This window comes from Muscardinus avellanarius, assembly GCF_963383645.1.
Source record: "Muscardinus avellanarius genome assembly, chromosome: 12".
NCBI classification, from domain to species: domain Eukaryota; kingdom Metazoa; phylum Chordata; class Mammalia; order Rodentia; family Gliridae; genus Muscardinus; species Muscardinus avellanarius.
Genome location: NC_137798.1, coordinates 12,738,471 through 12,758,967, shown reverse-complemented (window position 1 = coordinate 12,758,967; position 20,497 = coordinate 12,738,471). Strand labels below are relative to the sequence as shown.

Sequence of the window (20,497 nt, the reverse complement as noted above, 5' to 3'; positions counted from 1 at the left end):
TTTCTTGGAACTTTCCATCTTTTGGGCTCAGTCCATATGGCAGGCATGGGGGGATGTGGCGATTCAGGTGGATGTGATAAAAAGTTCTTCCAGGTGTTGCCGCCTTGCCCTCTAAAATCTGAAATCTTAAGCAAACTCACAACACAGTTTGGCAGACAAACACCAGAAATACCATGTAGTATTTAGATTTAGTTGTCAGATATACTTCCTTAGCTGTGAAACACTTTTCCCCAAACGATAGGCTTATTAGAAACCTATTCATCTTATAAATAATCCATATTCCTGTCCCAGACCCTTTGCAATATCCTTTCCTGGGCCACGTGGCGCCCCTCCCATCTCGGGCAGGGCTCATACTGGGTGTAAAGGTCAAGAATCTTCCTAGCCTTCAGCTCCATTGTATTGGGCAGTATTAGTTGCTCATAAACTGGGTTGCTTTGATGTTACACTCAACGTTTGTCTTCCTGTATCTGGGCAGGATCACAAAGAGAGGTAAATGGAGGCATCGGGTCGCCTCCCCCGCTAGGTTAGTTATTGATTAGGTTGAGGGTCAAAGATTGAGAGGAAATCTGCGTTTGTCATTACTGACTGGCACGCTACCACTGCATCTAATCTTTAACTAAGTTCTTTTACCATCTGAACAAAGCCAAGGGCATTTAGAGGTTTGGACGAATTACCAGAAATTTTATTTTCCACGGACTCAGTTTCTCTCACAGTCCTGATCTTACACCACCGGAGCAATTCATGTGGAGAGTTAAAATAATCATTATTAAAAGAATAATAGTTATGAAAGAATATCTAAAAGTGGAGAGTACTTTCAGCCAGCGACCACACCTTCTCTCGGGGCTATTTCTCACTTTGAGATTCTGCCTATGGACTGCATGAATAATAATAATGCAGATGCCGAGAGGGCGTGGCTTTTGCTGGTATCTGCAGTAATCATACATCACATTGGAATATAAGACTTGAGAGGATATACAAGCACACATCTTCCAATTAGCCCTCATCCAGTCCCCATCCCATTCCCTCCCCCTCCCTCGATCCCATGCTTGTTTGGTGATTAACTTTGATATATATGTTTATGTACCTCCTGCTTTTTAAAGAGGCTCCATCCTCCCCTATTCCATACCCTCTGATTGGTCACCTTAATTGCTTCACTATAGGGCCCTTTCTATAGTTCGACCACTTCCTGTTGCCCCTTTCCTCCTAGTTATTGCTGATTAGGGGAAGCATCTGGTTTTAATTTTCTGCGATATTTCTCTGTGCATGCCGCGTTGCAAGTACTGATCCCACTCTTGACGGCCCCAGTTGTGGCCTGGCTACCCAGTGGACTGATCCATACCTCGCTGGCTCAAGCAGCGGCCTTGCCTCATGGGAGGCCCCGGTTCTGGCCTTGCTGGCCCTGACACTGGCCTAACCCCTCAGCTGGCTCCAATCCCGGCCTCGGAGGCCCCAGCACCAGCCTTCCTCACGGCAGACTCCTATGTTAGCCGATGGCCCCAGCATCGGCCTAACCCCTCGGCAGGATCCGATCCAGGCCTCGGAGGCCTCAGTAGCGGCCTTGCTTCATGGAAGGCTCCGATGCCAGCTGCTGGCCCGGCACTGGCCTAACCCCTCGGCAGGCTCCGATCCCGGCCTCCGAGACCCTGGCACCAGCCTTGCCTCGCAGCAGGCTCTGATCCCAGCCTCGCTGGCCCCAGCACCGGCCTAACCCCTCAGCAGGCTCCGATCCAGGCCTCGGAGGCTTCAATAGCGGCCTTGCCTCACGGAAGGCTCCGATCCTGGCCACGCTGGCCCCGACACCGGCCTGACCCCTCTGCAGACTCTCATCCGAGCCTCGGAGGCCCCAGCACCAGCCTTGCCTCATGGCAGGCTCCGATACTGGCCTCACTGGCCCCAGCACCGGCCTAACCCCTCGGCAGGCTCCGATCCTGGCCTCGGAGACCTCAGTAATGGCCTTGCCTCACGGAAGGCTCCGATGCCGGCCAGTGGCCCCGGCACTGGCCTAACCCCTCAGCAGGCTCCAATCCCGGCCTCAGAGGCCCCAGCACTGGCCTTGCCTCGCGGCAGGCTCCGATCCCAGCCTCGTTGGCCCCAGCACCGGCCTAACCCCTCAGCAGACTTCGATCCCGGCCTCAGAGGCCTCAATAATGGCCTTGCCTCATGGAAGGCTCCGATGCTGGCCCTTGGCCCCAGCACCAGCCTAACCCCTCAGCAGGCTCTGATCCCGGCCTCGGAGGCCCCAGCACCGGCCTTGCCTCACGGCAGGCTCCAATCCTGGCCTCGCTGGCCCCAGCACCGGCCTAACCCCTTGACAGGCTCCGATCCCGGCCTCGGAGGCCTCAATAATGGCTTTGCCTCACGGAAGGCTCCGATGCCGGCCGTTGGCCTTAGCACCGGCCTAACCCCTCGGCAGGCTTCGATCCCGGCCTCAGAGGCCCCAGCACCGGCCTTGCCTCACGGCTGGCTCCGATGCCGGTCGTTGGCCCCAGCACTGGCCTAACCCCTCGGCAGACTCTGATCCTGGCCTCGGAGGCCCAAGTAGCGGCCTTGCCTCACAGCTGGCTCTGATTGGACCTGGTACCAGCCTAACTGTTACCGACTAGCTCAGTTCTGTGGGGGGCAAGTCCACTAGCGGTCGGGGGCCTCAGAAAGATGGGACAAAAGGCAGGCAAAGTCCTGCAGATCCTTATCTGCAGCGGTCCTTTCCCCTCTATGAATTCTTTAAGTTTTTAGTCACGACGCTTTGGAAAAAGGACCTGAGGTGGACAAAGGCTTCTTGAGCCAATGACACTTTATTATGAAAAACCCAAGAAATTTATACACTTCACCAGTAAAGTTAAGAGAAAGGGGGGCGGGGGTCCTTCAGCTGGCTGTTGGCCTTTGAAGAATTAACTTCTGTTTCTCTCCAAGGTCTTGCAGATAAGCAGCTCCAGGTGGCAGCCTCCCAGGATAGTCGAGGCTTGGGAGCTTCTCAGGGGAATCTTCTTTTAACCCTTCCTGGAACTTTCCATCTTTTGGGCTCAGTTCATATAACAAGTGTGAGGAGATTTGGTAATTCAGGTATTGGCATCTTATCTTCTGAATCTGAAAGCTTAAGCATACTCACAACACAGTTTGGCAGACAAAATACCACAAACAACACCACAAGGTTTTTAGTTCTAATTGTCAGATGTATTTTCTTAACTGCTGAGCACTCTTTTTTAAACAACAAGCCTATTAAAAGTCTACTTATCTTTAATAATTCACTTCCCTGTCACAAACTCTCTGCAACCTGCTTTTAACCTTCTAATTTCTTTCTTTTCCAGTTGGGACTTTCTTATGATAAGCTCTTTTTCATGCAAAAATGCTTTTCTTACTCTTACGGTATTTCCTTTTCTTCATACATATATATATTTAGAATGTCTGTCCTTTATTTTGTCATATTAATTTCTAACTATGCGGCCATTTTTTCTGTCTCCTGGAGTGCTCACACTGAGATAAAAGTTAACAGTCTTTTTCTTTGGGTCTATTATATTTGGGCAGCTAAGTTGTTTCTTTAAGGTCACACACAAAGTTTTTCTCTGTCTCTGGGCAGGATTTCAAGGGTAAACAAAGTTACCTTAAACTGAGCTACTTTATCGAAGTTAACGGTGAAGGTCGGAGGCCATTTGTGGTTGCTGCAGCTGGGGTGCTTATCACAGTACCCGAATTCTGGCCAGTTTCTCATTATTGTTGAGCAGAGCCAAGGACGCTTGGACAGATTATTAGAGTGTTCATCTTCACTGACTCAGTTTTATAAATCACATCACTGGAGCAATTCATATAGAAAGTTAAAAGGAATAATAGTGAAGGGTATCTATAAGTTGGGGGGCTTTGGCCAGAGACGATACCTGCCTCTCGGGGCGTCCTTGCCGATGAACTATGTGGAGTGGGGTCTCAACACATAGATGCCGAGGCAGCAGGATGTCTTGGCACCTAAACCCTTGGCAGGCTCCGATCCCGGCCTCGGAGGCCCCAGCACCGGCCTTGCCTCACGGCAGGCTCCAATTCCAGCTTTGCTGTGTCCATAGCTGGCCTCACCCCTCGGCAGGCTCTAATCCAAGCACCCTCTTCGGCCAACTATTTGTCCCACGTTCTCAAGGGTGCGTGGTGGTAGCATTCTGCCTCTGTACTCCCAGACCTATTTTATACTTACTTGGAAACAGGGTCTCACTAAATTGCTGAGAGCCTCACTAAATAGCTGAGGCTGGCTTTGAACCTGTGTGATCCTCCTGTCTCCGCCTCCCAAGAGCTGGGATTACAAGTGTGTACCACCACGCTCAACCTATTCTTTATTTTGAAACAGGGTCTCACTGAGTTGCAAAGGGCCTCATTAACTAGCTGAGGCTGGTCACAAACCGCGATCCTCCTGGTCTTAGCCTCCTGAATACTGGGATTACAAGCATGCACCACCATGCCAGGCTCCTGGCTTTATTCTTTATTTTGAAATAGGGCCTCACTAGCTTGTGGAGTCCTCACTAAGTAGCTGAGGCTGTCTGTGAACCATGATCCTCCTGTCTCAACCTCCCAATTACTGGGATTACAAGCGTGTGCAGCCACACCTGGTTTAAACACAGTCTATTCTGACAGCCTTGTTAGTAGTTTTAGACTTTTTTTTTTCAGTACTGGAGATGAAACTCAGGAGCATTGTACCTCCGGGCTACACCTCAAGCCATATTTTTTAGTCTTTTTATTTTTTTGAAACAGTGTCTCACTGAGTTACAAAGGGCCTTGCTAAGTAGCTGAGGCTGTCTGTGAAACACAATCCTCTTGTCTCAGCCTCCCAAATGTTAGGATTACAAGCGTGTGCCAACAAGTCTAGTTAGACATTTGTTAGTACGTAGTATTTTAAAAAACCTTTCTATTCTTTTCCTTCCATCTTTAATTTCATAGTTTCATTTCATGATATCATGCAGGTGGATTTCTGACTTTGAGAAAATTTTTTCATTTTGTTCAGGAACTATGAGCAGATGGTTCTGACATTATAACCTTCCCTATATAGGGACATTAATCCAGGTGGCATTTGAGCCTTTAATTTTTAGCAGACACATACACAAAAAAATCCTCAGAGTTGGGCATGGTGGCACACACCTGTAATCCCATTACTTGGAAGGCTGAGACAGGAGGATCACAGGTTCGAGGACAGTCTCAGCAAGTAGTGAGACCCTCATCAATCTAATGAGGCCCTGTTTCAAAATAAAAAGAAAAAAAATCAAATAGGGCTGGGGGTATAAATCAGAAGTAGAATGCTCCTGGGTTTAATCTCTAGTCACACACACACACACACACACACACACTCACACACAGTAACTGAGGCTGTCTATAAACCGTGATCCTCCCGTCTCAGCCTCCCAAATGCTGGGATTACAAGCATGTGCCACCGTACCCAGATTATTTCCTCTTTAGAGAGCAGCCTTATTCTGAAATAGAGATCCGTGGTTCTTAACATGCACAAACTTTTAAGATGACACTACCACCTGAAATCGAAATGACCCCCCTTAACCACTCACGCACATTCCCACATCAAGGGGTGCTGGCAGTCCATTCCAGTCAGGGTTTCTCTTTTTCTTCAGCAAAGGAAGATCAAAGCAACTGACCAACTGTCACGGAACCTGGCAGACCTCACTCTGGCCTTGTCCCTTCTCTCCAGCCCCTCAACTTTCCCTCCCTCCTTCATGGGCTCTGAGCCTGTTCCTAGCAAACAGTCCTGGTGTGCAGCCAGCCTGGGCCTGCGGAGCTGATCCCGGCGGCCTGCCTCTGCCCTCTGCTGGCCGCTCATCAAGCTTCATGGAGGTGAGTTACCCTTGACCAGCGCAGCAGGTTTTTTAGGCATGGTGTGGAAAACCAGAGCACAGAATGGGGTATGGGTTTTGGAAGAAGAAAGCAAATTCAGGGAAATATTTAACTTGTGACAGTTTGTAGATTCTCTCCTGGCCTCGGAATAACAGAATTGCAATGAGAGAGGCTGGTAAGAAAGGAATGAATCCACCACTGCATTTGTGTCTGGTACTAGGGGTTGAACCCAGAGGCATTCTACCTTTGAGCTACACCCCCAACCCCATTTTATTTTTATTTTTTTAGAAACAGGGTCTTGCTAGGTCGAGGAGAGTCTCATTACTTGCTGAGGCTGTTCTGGAGCCTGTGATCCTCCTGTCTCAGCCTCCCAAGTACAGGGATTACAGGTGTGTGCCACCACGCCCAGCCCGCCACAAGTTTTTGAGAAAAATTAAATGTTATGAAAAAATTTAGCCCGTAGAGCTGGGCGTGATGGCGCACGCTTGTAATCCCAGCATTCAGAAGGCTGAGACAGGAGGATCGCGGTTCGCGGCCAGCCTCAGCTACTCAGTGATGCCCTTTGCAACTCAGTGAGACCTTGCTTCAAAATAAAGAATAAACAATAGGGCTGGAGTTGTAGCTCAGAGGTAGAATGCCCCTGGGTTTCATCTACAGTACTGCAAAGAAAAATTAGCCTCTGTATTAACATAATTACAGCATTAATTTCAGATTAAAAATTAAGTAGCCGGAGCCGAGTGTGTTGGCGCATGCTTGTAATCCCAGTACTTGGGAGGCTGAGACAGGAGGATCGCAGGCTCGAGAACAGCCTCAACTACTTAGTGAGGTCCTCTCCAACTTATTGAGACCCTGTTTCAAAAATAAATAACAAACATGATATGTTTGTGATATGCATTCACAAACATATCAATCACTAAGCCAACCATGAGAAGGAAGGAGGGGGAGGGAATGGGGCGGGAATTGTGGAAGGGCTGAATGAGCCATGTGTGCCTCCACCATCTTGTACCCCATTAAGATGTATGACTACAATGTACCAATAAAAAGGTTTTAAAAAGTTAAAAATAAATAGATAAAAATAAAAAATAGGGCTGGGGTTGTAGCTCAGAGGTAGAATGCCCCTGGGGTTCAATCTCTAGTACCACTTAAAAAAAAAAAAAACAGTCATCTAAACCAGGCGTGGTGGACCGTGGTGGCCCATGCTTGTAATCTAGGTACTTGGGGGGTTGAGACAGGAGGATCGCAGGTTGGCTGCCACCCTCTGCAACTTAGTGAGACCCTGTTTCAAAATAAAAAATAATAGCCTGGTATGGTGGCGCATGCTTGCAATCCCAGCATTTGGGAGGCTGAAACAGGAGGATCTGGGTTTGTGGACAGCCTCAGCTACTTAGTGAGGCCCTCTGCAACTTAGTGAGACCCTGTTTCAAAATAAAATATAAAAGAAAAAAGGGCAGGAGGTGTAGCTCGGAGGTCGAATGCCCCTGGGTTCCATCCCCAGTACCTCAAAAAAAAAAAAAAAAAGCCATATTAATGGCTAAAATGAATATATCTGTACCGAGTGTTAAAAAGGATACAGAACAACACTGGTAGCGACATAAACTGATACAGCCACTTAGGAAGCAGTTTGTCTGCTGGGCTTGGTGGTGCACACCTGTAACCCCCATATTTGGGAGGCTGAGACAGGAGGGTGCAGTTTCGAAGTCAGCTTCAGCAACTTAGTGAGGCTCTCAGCAACTTAGACCCTGTTTCCAAATAAAATATAAAACAGGGCTGGGGTATAGCCCAAGGGGTAGATAGTCCCTGGTGAAAATCACCAGTAAACACACACACACACAGCCGTTTGGCAACAACTGCTAAGCTGAATATATGTTGATCCTAGGACTTACTCTCAGGAAGATATTTAAGAGGAATATATTTCTCTAACACTAAAGAACATGAACAAAATTGTTCTTAGCAACACTTTTTAGAATAGCCTCAAACTGGGAACTGTTTGAAAATCTATCAACAATACAATTGAGAAGTAAATTATGGCATATTCACACAATGGAATATCATACAGCCATGAAAACAAGTGGATTAAAATGATATCCGATAGTTATAAATCTCACAAATGTAACGCTGAACAAAAGAAGCCAGAAACAGAAGAGTAGAAGAGTAGGTATTCCATGGTTGCATTTCTTTAAAGTAAAAAAGCAGGCAAAAATCAATATAAAGTGTTAGCAGTCAGGAGAGGGTCGAACGTGGTGAGAGAAGGTGACTGGAACTCGACAGTCAGGAGCCTCTGGGATTCTGGAAATTTTTTTCTCTCTTCTCTCTCTCTCTCTCTCTCTTCTCTCTCTCTCTCTCTCTCTCTCTCTCCTCCTTTTTCTTCTTCCTTCCTTTCTTTTTTGCTAGGGATTGAACCCAGGGACATTCTACCTCCAAGATACACCCCCAGCCCGATATTTTATTCTTTATTCTTGAAAAAGGGTCTCACTGAGTTGCACAGGGCCTCATTAAGTAGTAGCTGAGGCTGTCCAAGAACCACAATCCTCCTGTCTCAGCCTCCCACATGCTGGGATGACAAGCGTGCACCACCCATGCCCAGCTGTAATGTTTGATTTCTTGATCAGTGTCATAGCTACACAGATGTGTTTATTTTATGAAAATCCAGTATCTACACACTTAGGACTTTTCATTTTTCTGCAGTTATATTTCTGTATTGTGTTTTTTAAGAGGGACGGGGGGGGGGCCTGGATGAAGGATGGTATCATGAAGCTGAGTGAGGAATCTGACTGATCTTCCAGTTCTTTGTATGTGATTTCTAGAAACCAAAATTCAGGGTCATAACCAGCCCAACAAAAGTCAAAGTAAAACTGATTTATGGGAAAGGTAGGTGGTCAGAGGCTATGTACAACAAAATATATTTCTTTATTTCTGTGGTACTGGGGATGGAACCCAGGGGCTTTCTACCTCTGGGCTACACCCCCGACCTATTTTCTATTTTATTTGGAAACAGGGTCTCACTGAGCTGTGGAGGGCCTAAGTAGCCTGTCTCAGACTCCCGAGTACTGAGATTACAAGCGGGGAGCACTACACCTGGCTTGTTTTGTTTTTGAAACAGGGTCTTCCTAGGTTGCTGAGAGACTCGCTACTAGCTGACGCTGGCCCTGAACCTGTGCTCCTCCTGACTCAGCCTCCCAAGCCCTGGGATTAGAAACGTGCACCACCGTGCCGGCCTCATGTTTAAGTTTTCATAGACGTTCTCCATCCGGGACAATGGGGCAAAATGGGTTAAACAGCGTTATGAACTCTGATCACACAGTTGGAAGGCACTGAATTTCTCGTGTCACTTTCAGAGGCAAGATTATGGTGCTTCTGCTCCCGCGGCACCAGCTCTCATCTCCTTTTGGAGATGGGCGACGGGAGCGGGAAACTCACTGCACCTGTTCTTTCCCCAAGGTCTCCTCCAGGCCCCCCTCCAACATCGACCCAGGAAACTATGTCGAGGCGACGGATTCAATCACCCACGTGTCACCCTCGAAAGTGGTGATACAAGACATCACCATGGAGCTCCACTGCCCGCTGTGCAGCGACTGGTTCCGGGACCCGCTGATGCTGAGCTGCGGCCACAACTTCTGCCAAGAGTGTGTCCAAAACTTCTGGAGGCTGCAAGCCCAGGAAACGTTCTGTCCCGAGTGTAAGATGCTATGTCAATACAGCAACTGTACATTTAACCTCGTGCTGGAGAAGCTGGTAGAGAAGATTAAGAAGCTCCCGCTCCTCAAGGGCCACCCGCAGTGCCCGGAGCACGGGGAGAACCTGAAGCTGTTCAGTAAGCTGGACGGCAAGCTGATCTGCTTCCAGTGCAAGGACGCGCGGCTATCTCTGGGGCAGTCCAAGGAGTTCCTGCAAATTTCTGATGCTGTCCGTTTCTTTACGGTGTGTGAGCCCTGGGCCTCAGGCAATCTCTTAGAAAAGCTAGGAAAAGTAAAAAGAAAAAAAAATTTTTTTTGGCACTGGGGATTGAACCCAGGGACATTCTACCTCTGAGCTACATCCCCCTGCTTTATTTATTTTTTATTTATTTTTACTTTGGAAACAAAGTCTTACTAAGTTGCCGAGACAGTCCTCAAATCTGTGATCCTCTTGTCTCAGCTATTCAAGTACTGGGATTATAGGTGTGAACCACCACGCCTGGTAAGAAAAATCTTTTCTAGGGTTTTTCTTTCTTTCAAGCTCATATTTTTATTCAAATAATGAGGCCAGGCGTGGTGGTGCACGCTTGTAATCCCAGCATTCGGGAGGCTGAGACAGGAGGATCACAGTTTGCAGACAGCCTCAGCTACTTAGTGAGGCCCTTTGCAACTCAGTGAGAGCCTGTTTCAAAATAAAGAATAAAAAAATAGGGCTGGGAGTGTAGCTCGGAGGTAGAATGTCCCTGGTTCCATCCCCAGTACCACACACACACACAAAATGATGAGAACATCAAGAGTGCTCAGAAATACATCCCTAGCAAGTTCTTTCTCTAGAGTTGCTGCCTGCAGGAAGGAGCTCTAGCCAGCTCCTGTAATCACTTACTGAGTAGAACGTGGATGAACGAGATATTGCTCTCATTATAAAAGTCTTGAAAGTTGGTCAGATTTAAATGGGTTAGCCAGGCATGGTGGCGCATGCTTGTAATCCCAGTACTCGGGAGGCTGAGACAGGAGGATCACAGGTTTGAGGACAGCCTCAGCAGGTAGTGAGACTTTCATGAACCTAACGAGACCTTATTTCAAAAAAAAAAAAAAAAAAGGGCTGAAGATATAGCTTGGGGGTAGAACATCCCTGAGTTCTGCCGCTTGTCATTTCTTGTCTTGTTTTGTTTTGTTGTATGGCACTGGGGATGGAACCCAGGGGCAGTCTACCTCCAAGCTTTACCCCAGCCTTATTTTATTTTTTTATTTTGAAACGGCTTCCTTGAGTTGCTGAGGCTGGCCGCGAACCTGACGTCCTCCTGTCTCAGCCTCCAGTCTCAGCCTCCCAAGGACTGGGATTACAAGCGTGCACCACCAAGCCCGGCCACTGCTTGTCATTTTATTCACAGTTCTTTAAAGGATAGGAAATATGATTCGGGGGGGGGGGAAACTATTTTGCAGCAAGACCCTACTTTTCCCTAGCACACTGGGACTTTGGGGGTGTCTTTTATGGCCTTTCATCTCGCAGTTCTCTTTGGTATTCTTAGGAGGAGCTGGCCATAAATCAGAGTCAGCTGGAAACAATTCTGAAGGAGCTTCAGTCTTTGAAGAACTTGCAGAAAGACGCTATCGTTGCCCACAAGGTGAGGAGCAGGGTAGAGGTTTCTGAGACAGAACAGAACACACCTTCCTTATAATTTTAGTTACCTAGGTGCTCGGGTGCCTACCCATACATCATCAATGCACTACTTGGCATCTATCCGGGCTACAGAATTAGAAAACTGACATCATTGGGTGGAGAGAAATATGTTGGTGGAATGGGTTCCCAAAAGTTGATCAGCAGAGTAGATTGATTTTTTTCCCCCTAAAATGTTGACTCTTTTGGCAGGTCACTCACTAGGTGATTATTGAGGGGTTGAGATCTGTCTGGCATGTCCCTTTATCTATGGCATAAAAGATTATACCAGAAAAACTCACTAAAGATTGTTATGCCCAAGCAGGGTGTGGTGGTGCACGCTTGTAATCCCAATATTCGGGAGGCTGAGACAGGAGGATCATGGTTCAGAGACAGCCTCAGCTACTTAGTGAGCCCTTTGCAACTCAGTGAGATTCTGTTTCAAAATAAAGAATAAAAAATAGGGCTGGAGTAGTAGTTTGGAGGTAGAATGCCTCTGGGTTTCATCCCCAGTACTGCAAAAAAAAAAATTGCTATGCCCAAAGAAATCCATTTTTCTCCTTTGGGTTTATAATCAAGCACCTCTGAACCGAGGCCCAGAGATTGCATGCTTTCCCCATCAGATTTAATCTTCCTTGGCTGTCTCCAAATTAAATAAAATTATTTTCTGTTATTTCAACTCCACAGAGGCTCTAGAACAACATTAATGGTTCATAGTTTGGGGGGCAAAATTGGGAGTTTTGTTTCTTAACTGTTTTATGTAGGAGAGCCTTTTCTGGTATTTGGTGTCTAGAAGAAGTATGTAGGCTTAGGGAAAGAGAGAGAGATGGAAGTAATGATGTTTCCAGAGAATTTGGTGCTTATTGTAAGGCTCCCTAGCTCAGCTACTCGAGTCAGCATTCATTCATCCATCCATTCATTCAGCACACTTAGTGATATGTATTTAACATTTACATATACTAGATTCTGAGGGAGACAGATATTAATCAAATCACCTCATCAAATAACAACGAAATAACAATGGTGATTCCACAAATGAAAGCACAGGGCATGCTGAGAGCATATACATGGTCTAGACCAAGGGAGGAGTATGCTCTGAAGTCACTTAATAAAAATTGAGAAGTGAACTATAAGAAACTGAACCAAGTCGGGCGTGGTGGCACACCCTTGTAAGCCCAGCATTTGGGAGGAGTCTGAGACAGGGGAGGAGTCTGAGACAGAGGATCGCGGTTCACGGACAGCCTCAGCTACTTAGTGAGGCCCTCTGCAACTCAGTGAGACCCTGTTTCAAAATAAAGAGTGAGAAATAGGGTGTAGCACAAAGCTAGAATACCTCTGGATTCCTTCTATCCCTAGTACCAAAAAAAAAAAAAAGCCCATCTTAGTGTGATAATGATAGCCTGACACACTGACACACACCTATAATCCCAGTTACTTGGGAGGCTAAGGCAGGAGGATTGTAAGTTTGAGGCCAGCTTTGGCAACTTAGTGAGCATTTCTCCAAATAAAATAAAAAGGGCTGGGCATATAGCTCAGTATGGAGTGCCCTGGGTTCAGTCCCTGATACTGCAAACAGAAGTGTGCAGTAGTGACGGCCCATGGAATTCAAGCTGGATAAGAGGGCACATAAATACAGTTTATGAATATACATGAAGGGGTCAAAAAGGGCTGCCCTTTCACGAGATCCACTAAGTACTGCAGTAAGGGTTCCCCGGGTGAGTGAGCTTGGAATATCAAAAGTGCTTTTGGAGAGGGGGTAGTTGGCGGGCATGATAGAATCTTAGTTGTGACTATAGCAATGAGTGGACAAAACCTTACATCCCTAGAAAGGAAGAGGATGAGGAGGCAGGAAGCCAGGATGTCAGTCGGTCTATGTGTGAGGAGACCGAGGGTACCCAAGAACAGAGCTGTGAGGGCAGCAGTTCCCAACCTCACAGCTTCCGACATCGTTCCTAGCCTGCTTCTTTTATACCATCTTGTAGGACAAGGGACACTCTCGTCCCCCGCCCCCAGTTCCGGTTTCTGGATAAGGATAGTTCTTCCAGGCTTCGTAATAGCACCACTTGGTAGATATTGCTTTACCCATTGAGGAGAGTAGTAGTATTCATTTTAGAATGTTTGATCAGCTCCGCCAGGTCGTTTAATATGGTACGGGTTACAACCCCAGCCCTGCAACAACACCTAGAGACCTCGTTTGACTATTTCATTCCAAACTACTAAACTAGCTGGGAAAGAAGGCTCCCACAGCGCTCCTTCAGGAGGGTTGAGTGTGGACACCAGCTCTGGCACCAGTGTCTGTTTTCCCTGCAATGGTGTTTCCCAGGTTGTTAGTCTTGTGGTGTGGGCCCCATCCCCAGTGCCAGGCTCAGTAGTAACCATGGTGATGATCATGGAGGTTTCCAGGAAAACAAGGCACATCTGCAGCAACATGTGTCCTTGGAGTTCCTAAAGCTGCATCAGTTCCTGCACAGCAAAGAAAAGGACCTTCTAAGTGACCTCCGGGAAGAGGGGAAAGCCCTGAATGAGGAGATGGAGCTGAATCTGAACCAGCTGCAGGAGCAGTGTCTTCTTGCCAAAGATATGTTGGTGAGCATCCAGGCCCGGCAGGAACAGCGCAACTCCTACGACTTCCTCAAAGTGAGACTTCACACCAGCGGGATTCTGGGTACACTTGGAAGGCGGAAGAGGGTGGGGAAGGGTGCTGTAGTGGCTTTTCAGCCCCAAGGGGGAACAAGAAAAAACAAAATAAAGCCGGGTATGGTGGCGCACGCTTGTAATCTCAGCATCTGGGAGGCTGAGACAGGAGGACCATGGTTTGCATACAGCCTCAGCTACTTAGTGAGACCCTGTTTCAAAATAAAGAATAAAGCCAGGCGTGGTGGCACACGCTTGTAATCCCAGCATCTGGGAGGCTGAGACAGGAGGATCGCGGTTCCTGGCCTGCCTCAGCTACTACTTAGTGAGGCCCTTTGCAACTCAGTGAGACCCTGTTTCAAAATAAAGAATAAAAAATAGGGCTGGGGGTTTAGCTCGGAGGTAGAATGTCCCTGGCTTCCATCCCTAGCACTAAAAAACAAAAAAAACAAAAATGGAATTGCTGTGGTGCATTTGAAATTCTTTGGGAAAAAAAAGAAGCAGGCAGCTAATTTGCTTTATGCTCGGCAGAAAGCTTTACTTTCATTCTCCAAAGCAAGACCATAAAATCCTACTAGTAACTGGGTGTGGTGGTGCACACCTGTAATCTCAGGACATGGGAGGCTAAGGCAGGAGGATTGCAGGTTCGAGGACAGTTTCAGCAAGTAGTGAAACTTTCATCAACCTAGCCAGATGCTGTTTCAAATGAAAATAAAAACAGCTGGGATTATACCTGGGGAGTTAGACTGTGCCTGGGTTCAATCCCCAGTATCACATAAATGAATGAATAAAGAAAGATATTTATGAAAAGGACTGGGGGCCGGGCATGATGGTGCACGCTTGTAATTCCAGTACTTGGGAGGCTGAGACAGGAGAATGTGGGTTTGCGGCCAGACTCAGCTACTTAGTGAGGCTCTCCACAACTTAGTGAGACCCTGTTTCAAAATAAAAAATAAAATTGGGCGGGCTGGAGATGTAGCTCAGATGTATTATTATTATTATTATTATTATTATTAGTAGTAGTAGTAGTAGTAGTAGTACTGGGGTTCCTGGAAGCCCTTCTACTTCCGGGCTACACTCCCAGACCTATTTTTATATTTTTATTTGGAAGCAGGGTCTCCTAAGCCAGCGCGCGCGGCTGGCTTCGAACCTGCGCGATCCTCCTGTCTCTGCCTCCCAAGCGCAGGGATTACAAGTGTGTGCCACCACGCCCGGCTGCTCAGAGGTATTATGATCCTGGGTTCAATCTTCAGTACCACAAAGGAAAAGAAAGAAAGAAAGATGAAAGAAAGGAAGAAAGAAAGAGGAGAGAGAGAGAGAGAGAGAAGCAGAGGCGGGGCGGGGGGTTGTCTAGGAGGTAGAACGCCCCTGGGTTCAATCTACAGTACCCCCCAAATCCCATTAATAACACTACTAGCATCTTCATAAAGAACTCTGAAACTCTATTTCTCAAAACTAAGAGTGTTGTAGGAGGATGAGAGAAGTTGCTGGAGGTAGGTCGGGGTCCATCTTCACAAACCCCAGTACTGTTGATCAAATGTTGGAGGTCGGAGGGATGTGTGGAGTTGATGAGTGAGCACCTGACTCCTCTTTCTCTTTTCCTCTTTTAGGACATCACGCATTTCTTGGATAGGTATGTGTTTGCTTAGGGCACCTCTTTCTACCTTCCCTTCATCTCTGGAAGCTGTCTAACAAGAAATGCTTTATGTGTCCTGCAGCCTGGAGAAAGGAATGAAGGCGCTCTCACCCAGAGAGCTCATCTCCAGAAAGCTGAGTCCCGGCGTGTTCAAGGGTCCCATCCAGTACATGATGTGGAAGGAGATGCAGTCCACTCTCACTCCAGGTATCCGTGGGTACCACAGGAGCTATTTTTTGGTATCCGTGGGTACCACAGGAGCTATTTTTTGGTATCCATGGGTACCACAGGAGCTATTTTTTTCCTGGACCTCCTAATGGATGCTTCATCCGCGGGACCGTCTCTGTTGCTCCCGTTAGTTTTTTAGAGTCTTGAGACAGGAGGAAGGTGGAGGCAGGCCAGGAGGAGGCTAGTTGGGATGACTGCATTACTTCTGTTGCTGTGTTCCAAGAATATATGACTTTGCCGGGCGTGGTGGCGCACGCTTGTAATCCCAGCATTCGGAAGGCTGAGACAGGAGATCGGGTTCACAGCCAGCTTCAGCTACTACTTAGTGAGGCCCTTTGCAACTCAGTGAGACCATGTTTCAAAATAAAGAATAAAATAATAGGTCTAAGGGTGTAGCTCAGAGGTAGATGCCCCTGGGTTCCATCCCAATACTGAAAAAAAAAAATTGTGCTTTATGGATAATCACAATTTTCTTATTCATTCATCAATTGATGGTCCTTTAGGTGGTTTTTTTGGCTATTGTGACTAAAGTATGAATATCTGATTTAAAATTCTCATATTTTAATTTCTTATAAATACCTAGCTGTGGTATTGCTGGGTGTGTGTTAAGTGTATTTTTAATTTTATAAGTTATTATCAATCTTTTTTTTCTGAAACTGTAGTACCATTTCATATTCCCATCTGTAATGGATGAGAGTCCCAGCTTCTCTGCATCCTTGCCAAACCTAATGTTGCCAGTCTTTTTAATTTTAATTATCTTATTGAAAGTACAGTAGTATCTTACTGTGATCCTAATTTTTATGCTTTTATTGGTGCTTTGTATTGTGTATCACAGCGAGGTCCAGAGTCATACAGCAGACCTGCCAGTAGGTCTCGGTGTGCCCCCTCAGGCCCTGTCCTGAGGTTGGCAGTGATGCCTTCATGCCTGGGCACAGCATCATGTGAACTCTTTCTGTATCAATTCTTTCTTTTCCCCGCCCCACCTTCCTCCCTTATACCCTTCCACGAGATTCTACTGGTCTTCTCAGTTATCTAAATTTCCTTTTGTTTCCTTTTTCCTCTTTACCTTTCACATATGAAAGAGAGCATTTGACTCCCAACTTTCTGAGACTGCTCGGTCTCACTTAGCATAATATTCTTATCTGAGCTGGGCGTGGTGGTGTCCACTTGTAATCCCAGAATGTAAGAGGCTGAGACAGGAGGATCATAGGTCCCAGGACAGTCTCAGCAAGTATGAGACTCTCTTGAAACTAATGAGATGCTGTTTCAAATTAAAAATAAAAAATAGGACCCAGGGGTGCCCCTGGGTTCAATTTCAGTTAAAAGGAAGAAGGAGAAGAAGAAGAAGGAGAAGAAGGAGGAGAAGGAGAAGAAGAAGAAGAAGGAGGAGGAGGAGGAGGAGGAGGAGGAGGAGGAGGAGGAGGAGGAGGAGGAAAAAAGAAAAAATCACCACTCAGCCGGGCGTGGTGGCGCACGCTTGTAATCCCCGAGCTTGGAAGGCGGAGACAGGAGGATTGTACAGGTTCGAAGCCAGCCGCGCTGGTTTAAGAGAGACTGTTTCCAAATAAAAAAGTATAAAAATAGGTCTGGGAGTGCATCCCGGAGGTAAAAGGGTTTCCAGGAACCCCAGCACCACCACACACACACACAAAAAAAAAACCACTCTTGTTTTCTTTCAATTGGTATTTACACAATTTATCTTGTCCATTCTTTTTTTTTTTTTTTTTTTTTTTTTTTTTTTTTTTTTTTTTTTTGGTGGTACTGGGGTTCCTGGAAGCCCTTCTACCTTCGGGCTACGCTCCCAGACCTATTTTGACATTTTTATTTGGAAACAGGGTCTCCTAAGCCAGCGCGCGCGGCTGGCTTGGAACCTGTGCGATACTCCTGTTTCTGCCTCCCAAGCGCGGGGATTACAAGCGTGCGCCACCATGCCTGGCTTATCTTGTCCATTCTTACTTTTAGCTTATTTTTGTTTTCGTATTTTAAGTGTTTTTATGTAGCTAGCATATAGTTAAGGTTTTTTTTTTTTGTGGTGTTGGGGATTGAACACAGGGGCATTCTACCTATGAGTTATATCCCCAGCCCAATTTTTTAATTCTTTCTTTCTTTCTTTTTTTGTGGTACTAAAGATGGAACTCAGGGGCATTCTACTTCTGAGCTATATCTCCAGCCCTAATTTTTTATTCTTTATTTTGAAAAAGGGTCTCACTGAGTTGCAAAAGTCCTCTCTAAGTAGCTGAGGTTGTCCACAAACCACAATCCTCCTGTCTTAACCTCCCAAAGGCTGGGGTTACAAGTGTGCGCCACTACGTCCAGCTTTTTTATTCTTTATTTTGAAATAGGGTCTCACTGAGTTGCAAAGGGCCTCACTAAGTAGCTGAGGCTGGCCGCGAACTTCAATCCTCCTGCCTCAGCCTCCCGAGTGGTAGGATGACAAGCGTGTGCCGCCACATGGCTTACACCCGGCTATGTAAACCATTTAGAATTGTGCCCTATGGGATATTTGCCTCTTTTTGCCGCTTTGGATGTCAAATATGAATTTTACAACCTTGTTTGCTGAATTTCCTCTGAAATGGAGGAGATAAAGATGGTGGAAGTAGACTTTTTTTACTTGTTCTTTTGGGACATTTATTTATTTATAACATTCTCCCTTATTGGCGCATTGTGGTGTCGCCTTGTATGTAGTTCGGAAGGACAGGGACCTACTTGCACCGGGCACTGGTGGGCTTCACCCGCTGCCCCTGCCCGTAGTGAGCTTGAGCTTGGCCTGGGTATTCTCACAGGCACAATCCCAGTGGGAGTGTTTCTTTCACTAATTCTCCTTCCCTACCCCTCTCTTAGACTCCCCTCCCTCACCCGGGGCTTTCTCCTCCATGATCTAAAGCCCCTCTGGTATCTGATTATTCCTGCCTTCCACATAGGAGAGAAAACTTAGGACCTTTTACTTCCTACGACTGAGTAATCTCACTGGCCATAATGTTCTCCAAAGCAGGTGGACAGTTTTGTCAGAGGGACACTGTGGAATGAGAGAGGAGAACTGAGGGATTCCTAGCTGATTTGCTCTATTCTCCCTGTGAAGCAAGAGGTGACGTCTTCTGCCTCAGAGTAAGGGGATAAGTGGTAGGACAGGAGGTTTGAATTGCTATTATATAAATGACTAGAATGATTTATATTAATTGTATTGTTTCCTTGAGAAAAGCCTGATTTTTACCCCAAATATTAAAATATCTAGAAATAGCAATTTGGATACCCAAACAATAAAGCGTAGATACAAAATTTCAAGCTGGGCATAGCACATGCTTGTAATCCCAGCACTTGAGAACCTGAAAGAGAAGGATTGCAAGTTTGTGGCCAGCCTCAGCATCTTAGTGAGGGTCTCAGCAACTTAGCAAGACCCTGTTTCCAAGTAAAAAATAAAATAGCGCTGGGGGTATAGGCCAGAAGTAGAAGGCCCCTGTGTTCCATCCCTAGTAACACACACACACACACACACACACACACACACACACACACATGAAATTTCCTGCCTAGGAGTTTCTGTGTATGGGGTATAAAAGTACTGGTGATCTGAGTGTGGTGGTGCATGCCCGCAATCTCACTACTTAGGAGGCTGACAAAGGGGGATTATAAGTTTGAGGCATGACTCAGTGACTTAGTGAGATACAAACAAAAATTTTTTTAAAGGCTGGGGATGTATCTCAGAGGTAGAGCATCCCTGGACTCAACCCCTAGCACTGCATATCTCTCTCTCTCTCTCTCTCTCTCTCTCTCTCTCTCTCTCTCTCACACACACACACACACACACACACACACTCATATATACACACACTCACACGCTCCTGGTGCCTATGTAAATACTCTTTTACTGTGGGAATTTCCTGCATTTACTTCTTTCTCTCTCTTATTTTCTTACCAGGCCTGTCTTCGTTAACTCTGGACCCTAAAACTGCTCACCCAAACCTGGTGCTCTCCAAAAGCCGGACCAGCGTGTGGCACGGTGACGTAAAGCAGGTAATGCCAGACGACCCAGAGAGGTTCGACTCAAGTGTGGCGGTGCTGGGCTCCAAAGGCTTCACGTCTGGAAAGTGGTACTGGGAAGTAGAGGTGGCCAGGAAGACAAAGTGGACAGTCGGCGTCGCCAGGGAGTCCATCATCCGGAAGGGCAGCTGTCCTCTGACTCCGGAGCAAGGCTTCTGGCTCTTAAGGCTAAGGAACCAAACGGATCTGAAGGCTCTGGATCTGCCCTCGTGCAGCCTGAAGCTGTCGGGCAACCTCAGTGTGGTGGGCATTTACCTGGATTATGAGGGAGGGCAGGTGTCCTTCTACAACGCCCAGACCATGACCCACATTTACACCTTCAGCGGCACGTTCATGGAGAAACTTTATCCCTACTTCTGCCCCTGCCTTAATGACGGGGGAGAGAACAAAGAACCATTGCACATCTTACATCCACAGTAATTAGTCACACTATTGTATAAATCCAGAGCATATTAAAGAAGGAATGAAATGGTTTACCGGTCTCCTGGATTCTCTTCCCAGTTCATGGGGAACACGGGGATAATGTAAGAAGGACTCACAGACTGAATGCCATGCTCAGTGTCCTAAATGGACATTTAGGAGCATTTAATGCTGACATTTGGGAGGCTGAAACGGGAGGATTTCAGGTTCAAAGCCAGCCTCAACAATTTAGCGAGGCCCTCCTCACACAAAAGCTGTGGTGTCACATGCCTGCAATCCCAGCTAGTAGAGAGGTTGACACAGGAAGAAAGCAGGTTCATGACCAGCCTAGGCAACTTAGTCCCCAAATAAGAAAATAAAAAGGTCTGGAGAAGTCAGGCATGGTGGCACGCTCTTGTA

At 46.7% G+C, this 20,497-nt stretch overlaps 1 protein-coding gene across 1 annotated transcript; it reads left to right on the top strand.

The window, feature by feature from the left end:
* Positions 1-9,402: 9,402 nt before the first annotated feature.
* TRIM69 (tripartite motif containing 69) lies at positions 9,403-20,098 on the top strand (the record flags this gene model as incomplete). Its single annotated transcript, XM_080708054.1, is given in 6 exon segments — positions 9,403-9,731; positions 13,466-13,486; positions 13,488-13,779; positions 15,387-15,409; positions 15,495-15,619; positions 19,557-20,098. Coding segments are annotated over 6 exon segments (1,332 nt in total).
* Positions 20,099-20,497: the final 399 nt, after the last annotated feature.